The sequence below is a fragment of the Triturus cristatus genome, chromosome 11 (genome assembly GCF_964204655.1).
Source record: "Triturus cristatus chromosome 11, aTriCri1.1, whole genome shotgun sequence".
NCBI lineage: Eukaryota > Metazoa > Chordata > Amphibia > Caudata > Salamandridae > Triturus > Triturus cristatus.
In genome coordinates this window covers 732,927,018-732,953,763 of record NC_140594.1, presented here as the reverse complement: position 1 = coordinate 732,953,763, position 26,746 = coordinate 732,927,018, and the positions used below count along the sequence as shown (strand labels likewise).

General features: G+C 40.9%; 1 protein-coding gene across 5 annotated transcripts in view; it reads right to left on the bottom strand.

Moving 5' to 3' along the window:
* Nucleotides 1-26,746, bottom strand: part of RHBDD1 (rhomboid domain containing 1) — a 411,942-nt gene that overhangs the window by 286,333 nt on the left and 98,863 nt on the right. For all 5 annotated transcript variants that reach the window (XM_085634376.1, XM_085634377.1, XM_085634379.1 and 2 more), the window contains one exon: nucleotides 6,937-7,467. In XM_085634376.1, the coding sequence (XP_085490502.1) occupies nucleotides 6,937-7,369 (433 nt within the window). In that variant the 5' untranslated portion in view covers nucleotides 7,370-7,467. The remainder of the gene's footprint in view (nucleotides 1-6,936; nucleotides 7,468-26,746) is intronic.

Genomic DNA, 26,746 nt, shown 5'->3' with positions numbered 1-26,746 from the left:
ACCATAAACAACCAGGTCACCAAATATATGCAGAGAGGTTATCCTAAGAATATTTTGGATGAATCCATCGCGAAAGTAGAGAAATTGAATAGGGAAACTTTACTCAGTCCCAAACTGCCTAATGAGAGAACACCAACTGTCTGTGTGCTTAAATATTCCATGCAAGCAAATAAAATCAAGAACATAATCAAGAAACAGTGGGCACTTATCCAACAAGAACCTGATTTGAAACCACTTTTTGACGTAAAAATAACATTTGCCTTTCGGAGGACTAAGAATCTCAAAGAACTTTTGTCTAACATAAACGTAAAGAAAGAGAAACAGGTGTTCAAAGGTATGAGGAAATGCGAAAATTGCATGCATTGCAACAATGTGATTCCAGGAAATGAGTCACACATCCTCCTAAAGGCACCAAGATACCTTTGTTACACTCCAGTACATGTGATACTAGTAATGTGATATACGCAATCAAATGCCCATGTGGCAAACTATATGTGGGCCAGACTGAAAGAAAAGTGAAAATATGAATTACTGAACATAAAAGTAATATTAGAATGAAGAACATGAAATCAACAGTAGCCACACATTGGATGGAGGCTGGACATCAAATTGCACAAGTGAGGTTCACGGTTTGGGAAACCATTGAACAACGCTGTGACATGGACCTACATAAACAATTACTAAGAGCTGAATTTTTCTGGATCAGGAAATTAAATTCTATTCAGCTACACAGGATGAATCATCGTATTGAACTATCATGTTTTCTCTAATATTTAATATCATTTAAGAATGACTCATGTTTATTTGCATCCTTTTTTTAGTGCAAGATAAATAATTGTTTTCTGTCTTGTTAGCATTTTGTATAATATTGCAGGATTAACATTGGAGCTCACCATATGTATTACTGTTAGATACGGAGAACACTACGTTGCCACGTTAGTTAGCACATACCAACATGCAGCCTACCTAGACCTCTCTTTGCCCATCACAGATTGCTTACTGGATGACAGCTTCTCGTCCGTTTGGACCAGGCCTCTGATCTCATGTGTTGCAGTGATTTGTTGAAGCTGGAGCTCCAAGGGGGCACACATGACCCCCAGGGACTATGGCTTTCACCAAAAGGCACTTTGAGGTAGGAGCATTAGGCCTTTTTGCTGTTAATGTGCTGTTGTTACCCCCTCCCACCTTTCCCCTCTGTGTTTGTGTGGTGGGTCCTACAGACCGATGAGCTAGACTGTGGGCTCTCCCTTCATCTTCAACCACATTTGGTGTGTATAGGGTAGGAGGTTTTTGAGTGTCAGGAGTGAAGGAAAGAGAATCTGACATACCTGTGTTGCCATTTGCCTGTTTGTCTCAGCGATGTGGCAGCCTGGTGTGGCCTGCGTGTTTTCTTATCCCTCAATCACGCCTCTACTATACTTGAAGAGCCCATTTTACAGATTCCTTATTGAGATCTTTGCAGTGATCCTTCAAGGCTACTACTCCTGAGATTATCAAGTCCACGGAGATCTAGTCTGTCTAACAATCATTTGAACTATTACTGAGGATACTGCTGGCTTACCTAACCTTAAAGTGTTTAATAAACATATTTCCCATAGCTAACTATTTAGATTACCTAGCCTGAGTGAAACCATTAAACAAAATAGCATTGCAATAATTTCAGTCTTTGTCAGAGCACAGGGTGTGGAGCTATGATTAAATAATTTTTATACCGAACCTTTAACACAAACATTGGTCTCTTGCTGATCATTCTTCCAACAAAATGCTGGCTAAAGGGCTAAGAACTCTACGTAACACTAGAGCTCCAAGAGAGGACTATCCTAAGGTTTGTAGAATCAAATGAATATTATCAGTCTGAACTCCGAACCCGTTTAAATCAGCCTGACCCAGTTGCAAGAGTGCAATTGTTGGATCAAAAACAACCAATCATGTGGGATATTATAATTCAATTATTACCTCCATAATGCACACAGTCAACCACATCAAAATTGGTGTGGACATCCAAAAAACAGCAGAATAATTTGTCAACTGTTGCAATCGACCATACAGCGATCTCTGTCATTAAGAATGATACGTGCACTAACAGCCCTATTCTCAAGATGCTTTAGCAGTGTTTGTGCATAGATCTTGCACATAGTGTCACACGGATTGGTTCATCTGTTAACTGGTGGGCTATATCGGCTGCTTTTCTTATGAATCGGCTTGGGTGTACCCAGCCATGAGTCAGGTTTCATCCCTGAGGGTGACACCCATTTGAAGAATGGCCTTAATACATCAGCCCACCAAAGAGGATCTGCCTTAAATATAACAGCTGGTAGACCAGGGATCTTTTCTGTTGTGAGAGCTACTTCTGATCAGTAAAAATCACTATGAGCTACTGAAAGCTCAGCAACTCACCCATTGTACCAGAAGCCCTCACGCCCAGCTCCATTGACTTTAAGCCTAATGTCCATAGAACCAGATACTATATTTGAACAAAAAACCTTGACTATGGGCACTATAACAGGACTGCCATGTGTCAGTGAGAGTGTGGTCTTTGGGGGAAAATGTGTGCGTATGAATGGGATAATGTGCACAGGTGACTGAAAGCCTATGTAGTAAGTACTTGTGGCACTGGAATATCTTTTGTCATATGTGGCACCGTTACATGTATAATACAAACATAGAACAATTGTTTTAAATGGGAGAAATGTAAAGTCTAGAAAACATTCTGTAAAAATGTTCATGATATGGAACATTTTTCTGCACTTCAAATTTATCCCACTTAAAATAATGGCTGTATTTTTCAGTTAAGAATATGGCTCTGTGTCTACCAGCCACTGGGAGCAAGACACCAGCTGTGTGTAAAGGTGACCCTTTGAAATGGGAGAAAATTAAACTGTAGAGTTAACTTTATGTTTATATAGATTCCATAAAACTCATCCATTAAATGTAATCCCATTTGTAAGTGTCACATTTACAAACACCAGGAACTTGCTCCCAGTGGACTGTAGACAAGGTGCCATATTTATAACAAAAGATACAGCCATTTGTTTAAATGGAAGAAATCTAAACTGATAAAACATACTTCATAAAACATTAAGATGAAATTGTCTTAATTGAAAGTGGAGAAAAACATTAAGACTTAATGTTTCATAGAACTATTTTTCTTCACTTTAAATTTCTCCAATTTAAAAAAGAGGACAGTATTTTTCAATTATAAATATATCAAAGTGTCTACTGGGAGCACAGGGCTTGCTGTTTGTAAATGCAACACTTTGAAATGAGAGAAAATTAAAATGAAGAGTTAACCTTAGTCTTAAGTTAACTTTTCATTTTCTACCATTTAAAAGTATTCAGAAACATCTTTTTTCTCACAATCCAATAGTAAGTTGACAAGTACTTATTTAAAGCTAAATATGTCAGTGCTTCAGTTATTCACCTCTGTGTCCTGGGCCATAAATCTGACTCTGCACTCTATCTACAGCCTGAAGAAAAGAATGTAAAATTAACACAGCCTTCCCTTAACTTTAAAAGAATAATTTGACCCTGTGTCTTTTTTTAAATGAACTTAAGGCTGTGAGCTACTCTGAAGGTGTCAGAGTAGCTTGCAATGGACTGGGCGGAGACACCTGCAGTAGACTATCTGGACCTCCCGCCCAAGAAGATTTCATTTTACTGATTATCTCCCAAATTATACCTGTTTGTCGGATTATTAATCATCCATTTTGTAACTGTGTAATATTTTGATATATGATTGTCTTTTGGACTGCAAATATTTCATATTTTTTCTTGGAAATAAAATATTTCAGATCATGACAAAGTTGTAATAATTCAAGTAAGGGGCATAATTTGTCCACAGTCAGTGTACAGACATAGTGATCTGTAGAATAAATGGGATTCTTCAGCTTGGGTTCAGGCTGCAGTTTATAGTGACTTTTTACCTCCCCTCAACTCACCAAGATGTTAACCTTAGAATGGGAGTCAATTTAAAAAAAAAAAAACATTTTAAGGTCTGGTAATGTACGTGGCAAGAGATTGTAGCAAATCTACTTGAAGCTCTGGCTTGTGAGAATGCCAAGTTCAGTGCTTTAGTTGCTGCTAAAAGTGTGCAGTCAACTGAGGTTAAGATGCTATCAGCTGGGTTGGTCATAGGATTGGTTAGCAATGTGGGAGCTGTTGATGCAATACTGTTTTGTATGTTACATCCTCAAATTGTTGTACATCAGAAACATTCAAATTAAAGCTTTTGGTCTATATTGCATCTATGTCTTTCCTATGGTTACAGTCTTTATAACAGGGCAATGTCATGTCGGTGAATGAAGAAATTTCGCTGACAGAAGTATCTGCTAGTCTCCTGTTTTGGTAGTAAACTTGTGCCACAGTTTCAATTGTGTTTGGTAATTAAAGCATGCATTGACTTGTTTCTGTGAATACTTTCAGAAGAGCTGGAGCTCTGGTAGAATTTTGATAGATGACGCCTTTGAAGTACTCTTAAAGCATAAAAAGTTGCTCCAAGTGTGAGGTCGTATTGCCCCTTTTTAGGTGCTTGCTCTGTGTATTCCATATATTTCAGGGGACTGCACACAATGGGCTAATGGGGTGAACTATCCCCTTGCACCAGTTGCAGAGGGGAGTTGGTGGTTTTGTAGTGGTTTGAGTGAATGCTGTGGCTCATCTCTTATGTGAGTGTGGACTACCGCTCTTTGATTTTAGAGTAGAGGCGTGTTTTCGAGCCCACTCACTAGCGTATGTCTCCAAGGGGTACCATAGATACAACTAGGGAGAAAGCCTAATTTATCACCTCCTCCCCCCTGGCATCATCTAAAAGGAACTAAAAAGTCCAGATCTCCTCAGCTAATATTATATCATACATTTTGAAAAATTACACCAAAATATTTTATTATGGGTCTTTTTATGTGTCCTTCAGTTTGAGTGTGGGTCATGTAAATTCATTCAAGTGTATTTATGTGATTATTGGGAATCAAGAATGTGTTTAGTAGCTGGAGACTTTTACACACACTCCTGAAAAAGCTTGTGTGCTATAGTAATATCTGCTGCACTCTGCGGCCGTGCTGTCACCAGAGTCATGTACACAAGGAGAACTCTTTTTCTGGCGCATGTTTTTTTTAACATGCTAGTCCAGATACCTTTAAATGGGCTTTATGTCTGAAACCATTCGGTTCCTTTTTACAAGTGAATTTTTGGTCAGGCTTGTCCCTTATCTAAAATTGTCTCTCGGGGAGAATGGTCAGTCCTGTGGCAACCTTGTTCGCTACTCCTCCAGTCTTCGAAGCTTTTGCTGATCATCTGCTATCCTCTAGATCCTGCGGATTTCAGGAACACTGCTCATCAGAATGGCTATACCTTTCTGGAGATCTAATCGCTTTGCAATTCCTAACCTGATAACCCAAGGACTCTCCCCATATTGTTTCCTGTACATTTCTAGGATTTTCTATACGACTGCAGTTTCTCATTAGATTGTCCTTCTGTTTATTATTTAATTTAAGCTGAGGTTTGGCTGGTTGGGTTCCCATGGTGTTTCTTCTCTGGAGCTGTTAATTTGGGTTTTACAGTGTGCAATTCCATCTCCATTTCATACTTGAGATACAGCCGCAAATCACTGTCTGATCAGTAGAATACAAATTTGGTCACTTTACCTAAAAACATCTCAGAAGCTGCTTCATAGTTGTTGATAATTGTGCCTGCCAAGGCACAGTATCATGGATAGAACAATTCTTGACTTTCTTTTCTTTGTATAAAACACCATCAGTATGGGAGGGGAAGTATTTTTCCCCCTTTCCTGTTCCCTCCTTTTAAATGCCTCCCTTCAACTGACCTCACTTAGGGCCATTACGCCCCCATCTGGAGCTCTAGGGCTGACACATCACAGGGACACCACCCACAGTCTACTGCAAGTGAGCATCCATGATACACTGACAATGTACAACACTTCATAGGACCCTTGGCAGCGATCCCCCGTAGAGTTTCTGTTGGAGGAAAAAATGGTATTTATCACCCCATCCCAGCTTAGCCACACCTCTTCCATTGAAAATCAGTAAATGAGAAAGGTTGTAGGGCTAAAAACAGCAATACTTTTGAATTGCAGGCCTTAAGACAGGACATCCAAACTAACAGGGCACCCCTTGTAACCAGTTGGAAGTGGTGGGCCTCCAGGTAAGAACATAGTCCGAACCAGGGACCGGGGCAATATTACCCGGATTCACTAGTATTGGCAAATTCTTGAATTCTTTTAAGCCAATGCCCCTTAAACAATGTTTTAGTAATGTCAGTTTCCTGTCAGGTTGACATTCCTCCCCTTACAGAACTTGGATATATGCTTAAAACACTGCCTCCCATGTTTCTCAATCCATGGGTGGTTCTCTTAGTACTACAGGCATTTCAGCACCCCGGTGCCAGTCACAGAAATATAGGCTGCCTCATTGCTGGTGTTGTTCATTCCACCACCAGCTGGCACTGTTCAGTTACCGGTGATACCAGTAAAATACGGGTCATGTGGCAACCCTAGTAATATATAGTGAGAAGCAGATGGTATATCTGGATGGGTGGAGAACAATGACGAGGTTCGAGGGCACCGGGAGGGCTATTTCAATAGATGAACTTATATGGAGGCTGACAGGGGTTGAGGAAACGTCTGCTGAAATGAGGGTCTATCTAGTCATAGTTTATTGGCAGAAGTTTGTTCTGCGTTTACATTTCTTATTGCCGAATCCATGAAAGGGGTTGTGGTGGAAAATGCTGGGCAGAAACTACCCGACCAGTAACGAGCTCTTAAGAGTACTAGTGAAACGTATATTATAAAATGTGTGCTTGCCTTATTCATTATGTGTGCACTTCACAGTGTTGGCATAATTGAAAATGATTGCTATTAAAAATGTCAAATTACTCATGCTAGTAATATACTTCATTGTGGATTCTTTGTACTCTCTGTCGTACCTGAGAAGCCCACGGCACACTGCTTGTTGTACGACGGGTCGCCCGTTATCTCTGTGAGACTTAATTCCAGCAGTAAATACAGCATCCCAATGAGTTGTGAAAACACTGCGATTATGGATGCAAAACGGGCGCTTCCAAGCTCCCGCTCCAGCCGGATGCCCTTCCACAGCAGGGAGACCATGTTGAAGTACAGGTGCCAGTCGTCTGCGTGGTGGAAAGGGGACAGAAGCAAGCGCTGCCAGTCCTTCCGGTAGTAACTCTCGTTTACACTGATGCAGACCTCCATCAGATCATTTAACGGGTTCAGGAACAGAAAAATGTTCAGCCCCAGAGTGACAAGCGTCACAGGAGGGATGTTGTCAAATCCAGCCTGGTAGACCTGGGAAAGGAGCAAAAAAAGTCCTAAATTCGATCCTCTCGCTCGTCTCTGCATTCTTAGTTTCCCACGCTGTCTGTCTAGCAAAGAAAGACAGTATGGCTTCCGCTATTGGTCTTCGTAACGTGAGCAACATCCAAAGAATTCAGCTGTGCCTAGAAGATAAAGGAAAACCTAATTAATCCTTGCTGCTATTTGCAGATACTTTCAACACTCAAAAGTCTGGGGGAGAGAGTTAAGAAAGCATTGCTGTCAGTAATGGCATACATATACATGCAAACGTACATACAGATATATATACATATGCCCTAGCCGTGCCCTATTAAAACATGTATTTTCACGACCCTGGTGTTTCAGTACAACTTCTTTTGGAGAGATTGTTGTGATAGATATCTCAGGAACTGTACCCGCATTGTGAGCATCACAGGCAGAGGAGGCCTTAAGTGGAGGCTTGTTGTCGTTTTTTTGTTTCGCTAATTACTTTGGCGCCGTTTGAGGAATCTCCAGGAAACTTTACCAAAAAAGTAAGTTTTGGGGTGATTAGTCAAGTGGGGCCAGATAAATGGAAGGGTCCAAAACGCAATTTCCCCATGCAATTTCCATAGGGAATTTTAGACAGTGATACAGGAACACTTAGACGAAATTTGGCAGAAAGATCGACCTTTACTCAAAAAGTGCACATTTTGTGATTTGGTGTAAATCTGTGCAGCTGTTTTTGAGAAATTAAGGTTAAAAAACAGCGATATCTGGATGGTTAGATTGCAAATAAAAAATAAAAAAAGCGATCTGATTGGTTGTGATGGCTTTTTTTCTCATCGGTTGCCTCAGTAACACAGGCCCAGCAGTCCTGCAGTACTAAGGAATATGATTGACAGGCCTCGACAAAAGGAAAATATAGTGCCCGCCATTACAAGACAAAGTGGTTCCTTCCTCGTGTCATCAAAATAAAATTTAAAAGACACATTTGCTGCAGGGTAGGAGTACCCGGATGCACTGTCCATTGTGAGGCCCACCTGTGTGGTCCAGCCAGACTCATGTGAGAGCCAGCGCGGACTCCACAGAAGCTGGAGGCCGTTTGGAAGTGAAGGCTGTGATTGGCTGTGCGTGGCGAGGGGTTGGCCGTCCGTGTGGGGGTTGGGTACAGGGTCTGGCTGCAGGCACCCACAGCAGTTGGGTAAATTATTAAGGTCTTAGCTTACGTTTAAAAGATAGGAAATTCACTGCAAAAAAAAAACAAAGATTAAAGTGAGATTATAGTTAGGTATGGTAGTAATATCTAACTTTACTTTAAAAAAAAAAATCCTAGAAATTTACTGAAGAAAAACAAAGGTTAAAGGGACGTTATGGTTTGATGAAGATGTCAGTCATAAATTCTCATTTTATACTCGAAAAAACCACTGAAATTCACCAGCTTTAGTTAATAGTTATAGTGACGTCATAGGCAGTGCATGGAGGGGGCGCAAGTTATAGTTAGATATGCAAACTATAAGTGATACATTTCTGTGTTTTTTTGTTTAAAACATGACGTTATGACCTACATTTTCACCTAACTATAAAGTTGCATGTTTTTTTCACTAAATTGCTAGGTTTTTTTTTAACACAAAGCTAGATATTATTATAATACCTAACTATAACGGTATGTCAACCTTTGTTTTTCAGATATATATATTCCTACACACATACATTACCAAGTTGGGCTCACCACTGGGTAGTTTTAGTATGACCAAGTTTCAGTGGCAAATGGATTTCTTTCACAAAACTTTCCCCAAAAAATCTGATCCACCTCAGCTCTTTCCTGGAAATTTTCAAAGTTTCAGAGTGATCTGCCAAGCAGTGGCAGAGAAAAAGAGGGGGTCCCAAAATATGTTATCCAAATGCAAATTTACATAGGAAAATTGGACAGGAATACAGGAACAGCTGAACAGAATTAAACCAAATTTGGCAGAAAGCTAGATCTTTACACTACAAAGAAGGCGTACATTTTATGATTTGGTGTAAATCTGTTCAGTAACTAACATCCTCCCCATGCACTGCTTATGACCTCACACATTGCAACACTCATGACATGTTCTATGACATAATTGATAACATCACTGACGACATCTGAAATGACACCATTGATGACAACACTGTGCATGGCGGTAGCATTACAAGTTATAGTTATTTCAGTTAACTAAAACTGGTGAAATTCAGGTTTTTTAGAGTTTAAAACATTATGTTTCACCTAACTATAACGTAATTTTAACCGTTGCTTTTTTTTTAATTACACACACACGTATCTCTCTCTCTCTCTCTCTATATATATATATATATATATATATATATATATATATATATATTGCATCGATAAACTTTATTTCGGCCGCTAGGACCATAAAAGATTACATGAAAACGATTACAGTTCAAATAGAAATATCAACTCCATTATAAGAAAGATAAGAGATTTCTGCATAATATTCACATGGCCCCGAGAAACTTAGCAACTAGGATAGCCAAAGATAGCCAAAGATAAGCTGGAATCTGACCTGAAGATACGGAGAGCAACTAGGTGACTATGCTGCCCTAGTTGTCTACAAACAGGAGCTTTGCAGATATCCAGAAACTCTTGTGTTGGTCTAGGGAGATCGATTCGACATTGAACTTTGGCCTCTTTTTCTGTCCAATAAAGCTTTCTCAGGACCGATTTAGATGGAAAGATAGTAGGACCTGGGTTCTCCCAGAGCTCAGGAGCCCCAATATCATTTAGTAACTCCTTGATGTGCAAAAACCAAGGAATTTTACCAGAATAGGTGGCAGAGATGACATCCTGTAAAGCCGAAGTATAGTGTGCGAGTTCTGGCATGGACCAGAGTCGTCTTCAGTATAACAAAGGGGGAAGTCTAGCTTTGTCATATATGCTTCTGACACCCAAGTCCAAAAAAAGTGGTACCAGAGGACTACTGGCGGGGAGAGATTCTACTTTATGGTAAAATGTATTTTTAGTACTAGTTAATGCATCTATATTTGCATGTCCCCACAGCTTAGCCATGTAGAGAACAAACCCCAGAACCCTAGACACATATAACTGAAAAGCAAGCCTCACATGCTTCGAAAAAGAGGCATTATCCTCTTTATGAACTGTCCCGACAGTTAAGTTTTGAAACTAATTTTGTCAAGTGGGGCTTCTAAGACATATTATTTATTACTTAAGATGATGCCCAAGTACGTAAAGCTAGGTCCAATTCATAAAAGACCCCCCCCCCCCAATTCTATTTCCTATTTAAATGTTTTTTGGGGGTTAAATGTTATAAGCTTAGTTTTAGTCATGTTGATCTCCAAGCCCCTGTCTGTACAAAATTCTTCCAAAGCCTTCAGATGTTTCAGAAGGTCACTGGGGGTCTTGGAGACCAAATGGCTGTCATCTGCAAATAATAATATTGGAATTTTTACTTGGGCCAAGGAAGGTGCATCAACATCAAGTTTAGTCAGGGTGGAGACAATATCATTGATATAGAGTGAAAAGGGTGGAGGGGCCAAAACACAGCCTCGTCTCACTTCCAGAGGGAAGCTAATCTTTCCTGTCAAATCATTCTGCCTTCTCCATTTTACACGTTCAAAGTTATTCTCAAAAGTTGGGCTACTAGTGCCAGTAAGTGCAAGGGCATTTTAGTGAAGCGAGCCCTACGGCAGGAGGAAACGCTCGGGGTGTATGTATGGGGAGGCATGCTTCGGAGTAACAGGTCAAGTTAAGCAGAGCTGCTGTCCGGATTAAATTAAATAAGGCGGGACAATCCACCCAGCATTTGGTAGATCATAAATCATGCCTAACTATTGGATGTAAAGCTGCTCATGTTTTGTACTTCAAGTATGTGTATGGTTATTTCTCACTGCTGTGACATTTTGCTATATAGTGTGGATTGTACAATTTGTTTGTTTAAATCTAATACAATAATAAAAAAATTTAAAAAAAGTGCAAGGGCATTTTCATTTCGTAAAAATTTTCCACAGGCTAGGTCATGGGACCAGATCAAAGGCTGACCATAAATCAACAAAGGTAACATATACGTTGCCCTTGTTGATTACAACGGTACTCCAGTACAATAATAAGAACCTAAGAGTCTGGTCTATTGTAGAGGTTTTATAACAAAACCCTGCCTGACAGGGACTATGGATAAACATTTCGGAGATCCATATGCAATCGATCAGGCGTATCGGTCTGTAGTTGGCAGGTGTAGTTCGGTCACCTTTTTTACATACTGGGATCTCAGTTGCATTTTAAATAAATATATATATCCATACATATATACATATATATATATATATATATATAAATTCACTGAAAAAACATAGGTTTCAGGCACGTTATAGTTAGGAATTAGCATTTAAAAAACCTTAGAAATTCACTGAAGAAACCATAGGTTTCAGGGGTGTTATAGTTAGCTGGACTTTTCACTCGTACAAAACCATTGAAATTCCCCCGTTATAGCTTGTTCAGCTAACTATAATTCGCGCGCCCGCAATGCACTGCTGATGACGTCACATATTACATAACTCATGACATCAGTGATGTCATTTGAGATGTCATCAGTGATGTAATGAGTGATGTCACTGACCATGACATGAGTGATGTAATATGTGACGTCATCAGCAGTGCATTGCGGATGCACGAGTTATAGTCATCTGAACTAACTATAACGGGGGAATTTCAATGGTGTTGTACGAGTGAAAAGTCCAGCTAACTATAACGCTCCTGAAACCTATGGTTTTTTCAGTGAATATATATATATATCTATGTATTACCTACTGGAGGTCACCAGTAGATAGTTATAGTTAGGACCTATTATCCATAGGAAATCCGCAACATTCTATTTGGAATAACTTTGGCGCCGACTGACGAATCTTCGCGAAAGTTTCAAAACTGGTGGGGTGCTCCGGTCCGCTCCTATCCTGAAAGTCTCGGGGTGATTCGTAAAGCGGGGGCCGAGAAAAAAGGTGGTCCCAAAACGTGTTTTCCCCATGCAATTTTCCATAGGAACCTTTAATCGCAGCTACAGCCCGAACTGTTGAACGGAATTACACCAAATTTGGCAAAGAGATAGCCCTTGGTTCAGAGTCGTGCCTTTTGGTTAAATGGTGTAAATCCGTTCAGTAGTTCCTGAGAAAATCAAAAGTAAAATCACATATATATCTGGGCGGAGCCTAACCACACATCTCATTGTGAGGTCTGATTGGCTGTCAGCACTTCATCCAAGAAGTGTTGGCAACCATCTTGGGACCAATATACATGATAGTACCTCACTAGAAAGCATTGCAGTTAATAGAAGGTTTTAAGACTTTAGTTACATTATAAATCATTTGTTGATGGTACCATACTCATTTTAGGAATTGTGGTGTGTTCTAAGGTGATTTTACCATGTGAAAAAGCCTTCTGCTGGGAAATCATGAATCATGTTTGAGAGAAAACTATTTTCTCATGCTTTTCCCACAGAGGTTTGGAGGGTGATCTATAAGCTAAACTGCGAGCATATTTTCTGTAAATTCACATTATCTTTCTCAGTCATGTGAGAATGAAGTCTGACATTCTCAGTAAAACATGTACATCCAATAAGGGCAGAGACTGTCAGTTGATTCCTTTGTGTTCTACTGCAGCTTCCCAGAGGGTTCTAAAGAACAACTAGAGTGCTAACAGTCCTACTTAAGACAAACATATTGCACACCTGAAGCCATCTTGATTGGAATAAAGTGGTAACTCTTAAAACATTTAATTTAAAAAGGAACAAAATGAGGGGGTTCGTTTTGCCATTGAAAGTATGATTAGTGCTGCAGAAAGAAATATTAGGGCACATTTTGACTTCTCAAATCCTCTTCTATTTCATAAAACCATTCTGACATGCAGACTGAAAAATGCACTTTTAATATCAGCAGCAGTCTTCCGTGGTGAGCAGTAGCTTTACTACAGTGATCTAACTAGAGTGCTAACATTCAGAATTTATGGCAAATGTGGGACATATCTGAATACCTTCTTGATGGAATCAAAGTAAAAAAAGAAAGGATTTCCTACTGAGGAGACTGCAGTAAATGAGGAAATTAGGAAACTTCATAACAAATAAATCTCCCAAGATGGCCAACAGAGACAAAAGAGCCCAGATGCAGCACAAATATCACCCAGATGTAGCCCACATGTAGCCCAATGACAGAAGTGTGCAAAACACTTTTTATTTTTTGTGTTTTTGCAGTTTTATATAGTGCAGACTTGTCAGGTATTGTAGTGCTTTACATGAGCATTGGTTACATCACACAAGAACAAATTTATTTTGGTTGTAGACATGGGGAGATTAAGTGATTTGACTAGAATCACAGAATGTCGAGCTGAGGCAGAAACTCCAACCTGGTTACCCAGTTGCAAAGTATGCGGCTCTGGAAGTAACACCACATCCTCTACCCTAAGTGCAATATTTAATCAAGTGGTCAACCGGATAAAAAAACATAAAGATAACAAATAATTTAAAAGTGCTTTGTCGCTATTTGAAAACTCAGAAAATATGTCCTCATTTTATTTTTTTTAGAGCACAAACCATAATTTTGATGCAAATAAGACCCTCTCATATATGTAATTTCTAAAACAAATGCTCTAGGTATTACAGTTTTGATTACATCAAGATGACGTCAGGCGTTCCACACTTTTGTACTAAATATAGAATGTTAGCAATCTAGTTGTTCATTAGGATACCGGTGAGAGGCAGAGGCCAGGGGCACGGACTCTGAAAATTGAAGGCAGGTAGGAGAGTGCAGAGGCAACAATTTGACCACACTGGGCAGGCAGGAAGGGCAGTGGCAGCACAACAGACTATGGAGGGCAGTGGAAAGGGGGGCAGGGGCAACAAACCAACAATACAGAACTGGCAAGATAGGCTGTGGCAATATAATAGACCATTGTGGGCAGAAGGAAGAGGCAGTGGTAGTACAACCATACATGCCAACAGACCCAATTCCGCCAGGAAACGTCCAATGATTTTAAGCTAAAATGGGCTTTATTTGATCTGTCTCCTCTCTACAATCTCCTCTTTTTTAATGTAACTCAAAGGGGAAAATCCATACCCCAGTTTTTTTTCAAAATCTCCCTCTCACCAAGTTTAAAATGTTTGCAAGTATGGTACATTGGATCATGGAAGGCAGGAGGAATTCAGGTAGGGACATGGACTCGGATAACAAAGGACAGCAGGGACATGGAGAGGTGCACCAAACTGACCCTACAGGGCAGGCATCAGGATTTGCAGCAGCACAATACACCACACAGGGCATGCGGGACGGGAGTGCAGCACAACAATCCATAGAAAGCAATAAGGAGGGGACAGAACCATGCATATGGACAACAGAGAACAGAGGGGAAAGAGGCAATGGTAGCTAGCTGATCATAATGGACAGACAGGAGAAAAAGCTGCAGCATAACAGACCATAAAGGGCAGGAGGGACGGATCAGGGGCATTACAATGGAACAGACAAGCCGGGAGGGAGGGAATAGGGGTCTGCACATGGAAACAGAGGGCTGGGGGCAAGGGGACAGGGCAGGAGCAGCAAGATGACCATGGAGGTCAGGCAGGATGGGCACTAGAAGCAGGACACACCATGGAGGGCAACAGTGAGACTATGATGGCATACACACAGACCATGGAGGGAAGGTGGGAGGGGGGTCAGGGGCAGCTCGCTGACCACACAGGGAAGGTGGGAGGGGCCGTGGCAGCACAGAAGACCATGCATGGCAAGCGGAGGGTTAGTGGCAGCACAATGGCTTTGAGGGGCAAGAAGGAGGGTGCAGGGGCATGCACAAAGGACAATGGAGGATAGAAGAGAGGGTCTGGACCTGGGCACAGACAAGAGAGCTCAGGGGAAGGGGCCTCACAACAGACCACGTGGGGCAAGCAGGAGAAGCAGTTGCAGCACAACAGAACAGAACAGGGAGGGCAGAAGGGTGTGGCAGTAAAATGGACCATGGGGGATAGGAGGAAGGGGATAGGGGCATGGAATGTGGACAGGCAGAGTGGAGGTGGCAGGGACAGGATACAGTGATCTGACAATGCTAGGCAGGTGGGAGGGGAGTGGCAGCTCAACAGTACACTCAGAGTAGATAGGAGTGGCAGGTCCATGGAACATGGTGGGCAAAAAGGATGGAGCAGGGGCATGCACAAAGACATCAGAGGGCAGGGGGAAGGAGAATAGGGGCAGCAAGCTAAGCACAGAGGCTAAGCAGGAGGTCAATGAGGGGGCATAGAATTGGGCAATGGAGGGCAGGAGGAGTGGACTGGTACATCATGCTAAATGGAGGGCAGTGGCAGCACATCAGACCATGCATGGCAGGAGGGAGGAGGCTAGTCCATGGAGTCAGACAACAGAGGATAGGGAGGAGGTGGATGGGACAGCAAGCTAACTGTTCAGAGAAGGCGGGAAGGCCAGTGGCAGAACAACGGCCACACAGGGTTGTAATAAGGGAGCAGGGACATGGACTTGGACAATGGAGGGCTAGGAGGAGGGTAGGCAGGAGCAGCAAGCTTGGGTGGGGACAGCACAATGCTAGGCCCTGCTTCCAACCCCCCACCATCCATTGTGATATGCATCTTATTTAACGTTAAAAAAAACCTAGAAATTTGCTGAAAAAAACAAAGATTACAGGGACGGTATAGTTAGACGCAGATTTCACTCATACACAACCAGTGAAATTCAGCAGTTATAGTTACCTGAGCTAACTATAACTTACGCCCCCGCAATGTACTGCTAATGACCTCAGACATTACATCATTAATGACATGGTCATTTATATCACTCATGACATCACTCATGCCATCTCTAATGAGCTGTGAATGGAATGGATCTATATTCGCTAGAACTTTATTTAGGGATAGTGTGTGTAAATTAACACCCCTTTTTTTCCTTTTCTTTCGTGTAAGAACCATTATAATACGCAACGTGCCCAGATTAATATGGCCGATAGCCTTTCACTATAAAGTAATGTGTAGTTCATTGTTTATGTTGATGTTTGCAATTCTAAGTATGTTTATTATGAATAAGTCATGTTGACGAACATACAGGTATGGCAGTCACGGGGCAAGATATGCTGAAATGACATTGTGTGCATAGTAACACTTGTTTTCTTTCCTTTATTGTATCAATTCCTGAATTTTCACATCGTGACCAGGCCAATATGGCCGCCAGCTTTTTGGATTAAAGTTATGCACTGCTGATGACGTCAGATATTACATCACTCATGACATGGTCAGTGACATCACTCATGACATCTCAAATGACATCACTGATGACATCATCTACGTGATCATCTGATGCACCTCCTCACACCCTAAAATACAGACTACCATTCTCGAAACCGTAGACACACCAATACTAGTACAGCTACAATATTCTGTGCACTATGTATGCAGACCTCTAATCAGCTACATAGCTTTGATACAGTCTTTTAAATACTCAGTTAGTACCTATGCAGTCTAGGAATCCTTCTGTCTGTCCCATGCACTTCTCCATTCAACCACCCAGCACTATCTACGTATCCTATCACTCTGCCAATACCTAAGCACTAATAAATTTAGCATGCACTCTCTTTGCAGCGCTGAAATTACTTCAGGTATTAGTCATATAGTTAAGGAACGGCCTAGCCACTAATACAAGTGCAGGTACAATATTTTGTACACTATGCATGCAGACCTCTAACCAGCTCCAAACTATTGATACGGTCTTCTAAATACCCAGTTAGCACCTATGCAGTCTAGGAATCCATCTGTCTGTCACATGCACTTCTCCATTCACCCATCCAGCACTATCTATGTATCCTATCACTCCACCAATACCTAAGCACTTACAAATTCAGCACACACTTTCTTTGCAACACTGAAATTACTCCAATTATTAGGCCTAGCCATAAACACTAAATACCTAAGCACTTATAAATTCACTATACACTCTGTTTGTAATACTGTAATTATTCTAGTTACTAGTCATTAACTTATGGAATGGCCTAGCTACTAACACAAGTACATCTATAATATGTTGTGCACTATCCAAGCAGACCTCTAACTAGCTATATACTATTGATACACTCTTCTGAATACCCAGTTAGTACTCATGCAGTGTAAGAATCGTCCAGTCTGTCCCATGCACTTATTTAATCACTTATCTACCACTATCTACTTATCCTATCACTCCACCAATACGTAAGCACTTATAAATTAAGTGTTCACTCTGTTTGCAGCACTGTCATCATTCCAGTTACTAGTGTTATTCTTATAAAATGACCTAGGCACCAACAAAAGTACACATAAAATATTCTGTGCATAATCCCTACAAATCTCTAAGCAGATACATACTATTGGTCCACTCCATTAAATACTGAAGTAGTACCCATGCAGCGTAGGATACCTCCTGTCAGTCTCATGCAATTCTTCAATCACCCATCCAGCACTATGGTTTTATTGTATCAGTCTGCCAATACCTAAGCACTTATGGGGCAGATTTACAAGCACCCTGCGTCACCAGTACGTCACTTTTTGTAACGTAGTGATGGTACCAGGCACTCCTTCAAATTTACAAGGAGAGGAAAAGCCACCCTGCGTTGTTTTTCCTCTCCTTGTAAATACGACCCCTTCATACACAGAACTTTGCGCTGAAGGGGCGTCCCATAGGTGTTGCTGTGGGTGTTCCCACGCAACACCCATAGAACAAGACACATCTCCAGATTTATGAGAAATCGTAAATCTGGAGATGTGTGTGAATGCTGCGCCATCCTAGAGTTGGTGTAGCAAGGCGCAACAAGGAGAATTGTTTTCATTTCTCCTCATTTTTTCCTCTTTCAATGCATGCTGCATTCCACAGCAGACATTGAAAGAGGAAAATGCCTTTACTGATTGTTTTTGTGCAGGAAGGTGTCCCTTCCTGCACAAAAACAATCTCCACACGACACAAACATCCTTTCACCATGGTGCAAGGGTGCCTGTGTCACCACATGGCTGCAGTTTGTGCAGCAGTGCAAAGGGAAGCACAGAGTTGCAACATATTCGTGTACATATGTCACATCCCTGTGCTTCGGAAGTGCCACAGTGCAGTGCAGCTAAAGAGCCTGCAGTGTCATGCTGCAGTACTTCCTCATACATCTTCACCTATAAATTCACCATACACTACTAATGCATTCTTTCAGTCAATCATGCTGTATACATATATTCACCCAAACTTTCACACATTACCTTGCAATTATAGTTATTTCTTTAACCAGATAAGGTAGTTCTGATAGGAACTTTTTTTTTTCTTTCTTTTTTCTTTTGTATTTTTTTTCTTGAACAATTTTGTATTGTTTTTGTTTTTTTCAAAAAATGAACAAAAAAAAGAACGAATAAAACAGGAAACATTTGGAATTACTTATCATTCCAAAAACAAAAAAACAAAAAAGTTAACAACGATGGATGCGTTGCGCAGCACAAACTGCATCCACCGACTGCTCACCGAAGCATATAAGTTTCTTACACTTCACGCAGTGTTGCTCGAGAAAGGCGAATTCTGGTCTAATGTCCCTTGCAGGTGTTCCTGAGGACGCTCCAGATATACTTGCCACAGCAGGTGAGGGGTTCAAAGCAGCTCGCCTCATTTCCTCCCGAGCAAGATTGAGAGGATGTGTGGTCCGGAGATGCTTGTACATAGAAGCAGTGCAACAGAGTATTTTTTTTCACTGCCTCTTGACAGGACTCGGTCACAAATTTTGCACGTCGCCTTTCTCGCATTTACTTTCTTCTCTCCAGATGGAAAAGTGAAGAATTTCCACATGACAGATTCTGGCCTCCGTGGACGTGGTGCCTCCTGCAAGAATTCTTCTTCAGAAGATACTTCCTCCTACTGCTGCTGCTGTCCAGATGCCATTTTGTTTAATATTTTTTAAAAAACACCAAAAAAAAACAAGCAAAAAGGGTTCTTGTAGGGAAAAGAGATGTCTCTATAAAGATGCTCCAACAAGAATGATTAAAATGAGTGGGGTCCTTCAATAGTTACAGTGGTATATGTTATGAACCAATGAAATCTTTTTTTTTTAGGTCACATGGGATCCGCGCACTCTGCGCTCACGAAGCACGCACCCGACGCGACTTCGCGAAAATATATTTAAAAATAATATAAGTTTATTATAAGTACAAATATATCATTTTTATGAATATCTTAGATAGTCTCTTGCCCTAATATGTATATTAAACACACAAACATATCATTTTAGCATGTATATGACATCACGTGTGACCCGCCACCGCGTAAGCGTCGCATACTGTAATGCGCATGTGTCGCGAATGCGTGGGAGCAGGAGTCGCGGACTGGTCGCATATCAATCGCGCACATCACGTAATATTAAATGTATATGATGTAACTGAAAAATACGCAGCCATCGCACACCGTACGCGGATCCTTCACGATGTTTCTAAAATGGCGGCTAGAATCCGTGCACCCACCGTGATGTGTACTCTTTGGGTGCGCGACTCCCAAAAAAAATTGGGAAAAAAAATGTAAAAAAGAAAATAATATAAATATATCAAAATTAAAAATTAAAACAAAAAAATTAACAATATTTCAGTTTTAATTTTCTTTTTAATTTTGTGTGTGCAATTTTTAGAAAAATAGATTGTTATTTAATGAATAATTTTTTTATAAATAAACAGTTACAAAACTGTAGAAAATCAGTACAAAAAAATAGGTATAACTACTAATACACTTAAAAATTATCATTTAAAAAAGCTTAGAAATTCACTGAAAAAAACATAGGTTTCAGAGACGTTATAGTTAGAAATTAGCATTTAAAAAACCTTAGAAATTCACAGAAAAAAACATAGGTTTCAGGGGTGTTATAGTTAGCTGGACAATTCACTCGTACAAAACCATAGAAATTCCTCCGTTATAGTTAGTTCTGCTAACTATAACTTGCGCGCCCGCAATGCACTGCTGATGATGTCACATATTACATCATTCATGACATGGTCAGTGACATCACTGATGACATTACTGATGACATCTCAAATGACATCACTGATGACATCATCCATGTGACAACCTGATACACCTCATCATACACTAGTATAACCTTTCATCACTTACTGTAAAATACAGAGTACCATATTTGAAACCATTGACACACCAATACCAGTTACTACGTACCCACTCACTGATTCCTAAGTCTACACACACAACTACTCATTCAACAACAGAATCACTTATACATGCAGTCACTAATTAATAGAACACTATCAAATGCACGTATACACATATATAGACTGACACATCAGCAGAGATCTCAGTCGGTTATGCAGTCATCCTACTCACTCATGAACAAATTAATCACACTTACATTTACACACACAACACCTCATTTATTCAAACACATAGTAACTCATAGTTAATATGTTAAAAAATCTCCATTACAATTATACACTCATTCATATAGTTACTCTCACAATCACTGACTCTTATATATACTTATTTATATACACCAACACTCACATAGAATGCCTTTTATATTTTTACTTTGTTGAAGATGTACAACTAAAACATGTATTCGCTCACCAACACACAAATAAATACACTCAGTCTCCCAAACAACTGTTTCCACATGCAGTCTTAAACCTATACACTTAGTCAATCAACCATTCACACATCTATGCATAGAGTTACACACACCCCATCCAACCACACACAAACTCAGTGTCCCATACAAATACTCACCCAACTAATCAATAACTAATATACACACTAATGTAGTTAGTGACCAACTGATGCAGCATGTTATACAACAACAGAAACAGTGATGCACACATTCACATAGTTTAGTTACTAAACCATGTATTAAGTGAAACACTTTAAATTACTCACTTAAACAGACAGTCAGACAGCTACTAAATCCTCCATCCAGTTAGTTATATATCCACTCAATCTTCAATACAGATTGGTATATATATAATACATATTTAAATTTCAAACTAAACCACATTCACTGGATGATGTCATCAGTGATGTCATTTGAGATGTCATCAGTGATGTCATCAGTGATGTCACTGACCATGTCAGGAATGATGTAATATGTGGCATCATCAGCAGTGCATTGCGGGCGCGCTAGTTATAGTTAGCAGAACTAACTACAACAGAGGAATTTCTATGGTTGTGTACAAGTGAAATGTCCAGCTAACTATAACACAGCTGAAACCTATGTTTTTTTCTGTGATATATATATATATATATATATATATTCTGCTCCAAAGGTTGTCCACCTGGTGAGTAGCACTCGACCAGCAGCTTTATTTATGACGGATCCGCTTGTAGAAGCCGCTCTGTAATGGAATTGCCTGACGCATTTCGAAGCTCCATATGCTTCTCTTCAGAGGTTTGAACGGAGACGGCGTGTGCAAATGCTGAACCCACTTCACCATTGGGGCAACCTTGGGACATATATATATATATTATTTTTTTTATATCACCTGGAATCTCCTCCTTTGTAAGGAGACAAGAGTGACACAGCCGGCCTCAGTGAGATTGTTTTAATTCCTTTCTGGCATGACGTGTTTCGGTAGAAAACCTTTTTCATATGCCTCGGGTGTCTGGGTTTGCTGTTCAAGTGTCTTTAAATAGTATTTATGTAAACGGAGGTGAAACATGACTTGCTTTACCGTGAACAAGCCGTAATGGCAAAACGCGTCTGTGTGTGGCCTTCTGTTACACAATAAACAGAATATAGCATCCTGGTGTGTCCAAAGTACTTTTTTCACGTATGAAGAAAGATCTGCAAAGATATTTAGAAATGCCGGATTTCACTACGGACCATCTCAAGGTAAAGCCCCGAGCTACCGGACTTTGTTTGAGTGATTTTATTCATAAGTCGGGGCTTCCCCTGGGCGACCTGCTCTCGGATATTTAAGATGGAAATGGGATTCATGTGGAGATAATGGAGGCGAGTACGCTTAGAGCCATCTGAACCCCCGGGAGAGTGTTAGCCGGCTGCGGGAACAACATGTGGGACACAGGGGAGCCGGGAGACTCACTGGAGCTCACAGGAATTGCCGCGAGTTAGCAGACACACTTGTCCTACGGGGTTACAACATTGCTGCTATAGAGCCCGAGGTAGCGGAGTGGACAGTGGTGCCGGGGATTGGGCATCAACAGTCTATACCAGGAAGCTTAGGACACGCAAATTGTGAGTGCGAAAGATTTGAATATTGAGAGTAATGATGTCCACGCTAATGGAGGCAAAGAAGAAGGAAGTATCCAATCGTTTGTTTTTTAACCAAATAACCAGTGGAGATACTGCATTGGCACAAGCTGGCAAAGAACACGCTTTACTAAATAATGAGATCCAGGCTCAAATGTTGTTTCATAAATTGGAGAAATTGTATAGAAAAGAATTGTCTAAGTGGTGGGAAGCAGAATCCCTGCAGAAATATATTGATGTGGGGCGGGTCCCTAGAGGCCTTTGCATTTACACCATCCCCACTTACGAAGCCCAAGATCCAGACATGCTTGACGAATGGGCAGGTAACTCTAAGGAGTGTTCCATGGTAATGATGGGTATACTCATTAAATATGCCCTGAAAGATCGAACAAAAATCTTTGAAGATATAGAAACCACAACAGCGGATTTATTGAAATTAATTTCAAAGGAAAGTCTTGATACGTTTATGGAGAAATTGCAGATTTGGTTGGCTAAATTGGAGGAAAAAATTACACTAAAAAAGCACAGGAAGTTTATAAGAGATTTTAAAGACTATCAATCAGGAAGAACTTTAACCTTCCATAAAAAATATGATCACCAGTTTGCAGAAAATGATCCACCACAGGCGAAAAAGTCAGAGGTAGTCACATCGGCAGCAGGCGAGAGGGGCATCATGACATAGGAGAGTGATGTCTCAGATAGCAATGCTTTGGATGTCTTGGTGGAAAGATTGAGCCAACAAGCTCCAACTAGTAACCAGGGAAGAAGTCCTTTCCTCAAAAATTCCAGCTTTTAAATAAAGCCAAACAGAATCCACAAAATATGGATCAGGATTTTCGTCAAGGACGAGGGCTACGAGGCAGAACCAGAGGAACAAGAAATTGAGGGCGAGACAGAAAAGACGACTCACTCAAAACAACGCCAATGGTCACCAGAGCGAAGAGAGGAACGAACAGACGGTCGTAAACCTCGTGAGTTAACTGTTACTGACATTAATTTATTAACTCTGGGTCTGTCATTTTGTCCAACATGGACTATGTGCAAACTCGCATTCACATTTTTTTTACTTTTTGCGCAAATTGAAACTTAAAAAGTGGTTCCATTTACATGCACCTAATATAAGAACTAATAGTGCAGTAGAAATTCGAGACACAGTGTGTATATCAGATGTTGAAACATTACTTACTCTTGCGGGGTTGGATGACAACATAGAACATCACGATGATCCTTATGTGAATTTGCACAACCGGGATGTTACTGTTGATAATGCATGTCCCAGTGGCTTTAGACCTAAGTCATAATTCATATCGATAGTACATTGTGATGCACTTGAAGTATTCAAAAAAAGTGTTGTGAAAGATCTAAAAACGATGCGGTATTCGAAAGATAAACAAGTGAAACGCAATCTTACAACAGCACAAATGAAAGTAATTGAATATCTAAAAAGTGACCCCACCATTGTCATTAGACAATCAGACAAGGGGGGAATGTTGTTGTGTGGGAAAAGGATGACTATATGAAGGAGGGTCTACGTCAACTCAATGACCCATTATGCTATCAAGAAATAAACAAAAGGGAAGTGGTTGCATCCAACATTAAGTATGAAGAAATGCTATGTAAATGGAGGGACAAGCGGCTACTGGTGTGGGAGGAGTATTGTAGCTTGAGTTACAAGAATGCTAAAACACCTATACTTTATCTCCTTCCTAAACTACATAAAAATCCAGTTAATCATCCCCCATTGTTTCCTCCAAGGGCTCGAATTTAGAAATGACATCTAAATAGATAGATCTTTATCTGTGACCTTTTGTAACTGCTTTACCGGCATATTTGAGAGACATGATGCATTTCCTGAACATGATTGAAGGTTTACAATGGGAAAAATAATGTTTACTCATCACTCTAGATGTGATGAGTTTGTATACCTCGATTAAACATGATTTAGGAATTCAGGCTATTCGCCATTTTTTGCGAGATTTGTTCACGGTAAATCCATTTTGATTGGGGTGTATCAGGTAGTTTATGACTTGGATCAGATGCTTTGCTAGGGCATTCATAAGAACTGCAGCCCCTATTATTTATGAGGAAGATGGGCCAATAAGAGGGTAGGCTTCTGGTGTTCTACCTGTTTGTGAATTCTGCTGAGCGCACTCTGATGGTAGCCCCATTTCTGTTACCTTCGACACAGAGTTGATACAAGGTAGGGTTTTCTCTGAGAGGCACATGAAAAACTCATCAGTAAATCCAATGAGGCCAGGGATCTTCCTGATTTGGAGTTGGCAGACAGTCTCTTGAATCTCTAAGGCAAGAATCGGTTCTTTGAGTGACATCCTGTCTATCGCCTAAAGGCAGCGATGATCAGGTCTTTAATAAATAATGTAGCACTTTAGAAGAGTGTAGATCAACATCTATGTCCAGGACCTGACAAAATTCTGAGAAAGTCTGTGAAAGAATTGTCTAGATGTGCGGAACCAGGGGCTGATCTCGTGCGCATGCTGTGGAGTTGCCACAGGCTACACACATACTGGCACACAATCGGCGAGTCGCTGCGCGTCAGCACAGGTCGCGACATACCCTTTGACTGGACTGTCTACTTGCTGCACCACTTCCGTAGAACTCCGGCCACCAAAGTGACATCCCGGTTTCTTGACCTGGGACTCGCAGTCGCTAAGTGACTTCTGACCAAGAGGTGGAAAGCGCAGCAGGACCCACCACACCCACAGGCATGGAGGTGCTCACTCTCCGCGTGGGCCGGAGCGGAGGGAACCGCCATTCGCCGGGAAGAGACACTGGGGTTGCGGAAGGTACCCATAGCCACACAGTGGGAGGGCTTGCTCCAGGCACTTCAGCGCACTGGGGAGGCACGCCCGGGGGAACTACCGGAGGAGTCCACACCCAGGGCGGGAGGTGGGTGTCATGCCAGCGCGCAGCCGTAGTGTTCCATGCCAGACGAACCCGAGTAGGCACCACAGGTGAACGAAACTAGCGCCATGATTGGGGAGCACCAGCCAGACCGCTAAATAGCGAAGCGCGGCAGGGGATGGGAGGGGGGGGGGGGATACCCATATAAGCACCGGTCTATGTTGAGGTTGTTGGGTTTTGACTGTTTTACCTATTTGACGCCTGATCCTCAGTCCGCACCGATTCACTTGAAAAACGTTATGCGTTGGACTAATCTCGCTATGCTCTTACTGCATCTAGGCCTGTCGTGTCCATGTAATAAGCCAACATCGGGACTCGTCCGCATCCTGGTGCAAAGACTATCCTATAGACCATTGAAATGTTCTCAGTTCATGTACCAGAATTGTGTTTCCCTTGCTGATATGTGATCTGATGCATAGTCCATTACAGAAGTGTATAGCTTTTAATATACATGTAACCTAAAAAAGTCAATAGAACAGAGTTTAAAAATAAAATAAAAAATCAAGTGGGAGTACCCAATAAGACACAGATAACGCTGCTAATCAATGAGTAGAGACACTTGAGCGACAGGAACCACTAACCAGAGGAGATAAATATATAAGACCATGACAATGTGAGACTGTATGCACAAGTAAGAGAAAAAATAAATGTGATGCATGAGTAAGATAATGTTATATTTCACGAATGCAACAAATGAAAACAATAAAGAGCCACTTGAAAAAAGAAAAAAAAGTCTGTGAAAGAATTGTATAAACCGTTATTACACGTCCATTAGGGTTCCCAATCTGCCCAACTGCTCAATTGGGTTCTTCAGGTTTGGTTAGGCAGCAGTGTAATTTTCTGGCCTTAATGTCTCATTGGCAGGGTCTATATAAGAGCATTTTATTGCATTTCCTCTGCTGGATTTTCAAGCAGTTGGGAGGTTAGCTATTAGATTTGTAGCCAGAGTTGGATACATTTTATTTGTGTGACTTGGTCTTGTTTATGCTGATTGCATCTTACTATGCAGCTCATTAATCAGCCCTTTATGATGATCTTAGAGGCTTCCCTTAGTACTGTAAGGGAATCAACTGAACATGTTAGTCTCAAAGTAAGTATCTATTTCAGTTGTTAGGTGTACCTATAAGTTGGTGTCTGTCAACCACAAGGTACTTAGGGCATTATTTACAGTTTGGTGGATGGGTACTATGTGTCATGGCTGTGTCAGGTGTGAGGCATAGGAATATAAGGGGTACACATAAACACACACTCACCTCATTAGGCTACTAAAGAACGACTGGGAAAGGAGTGCATGATGAACTACATTT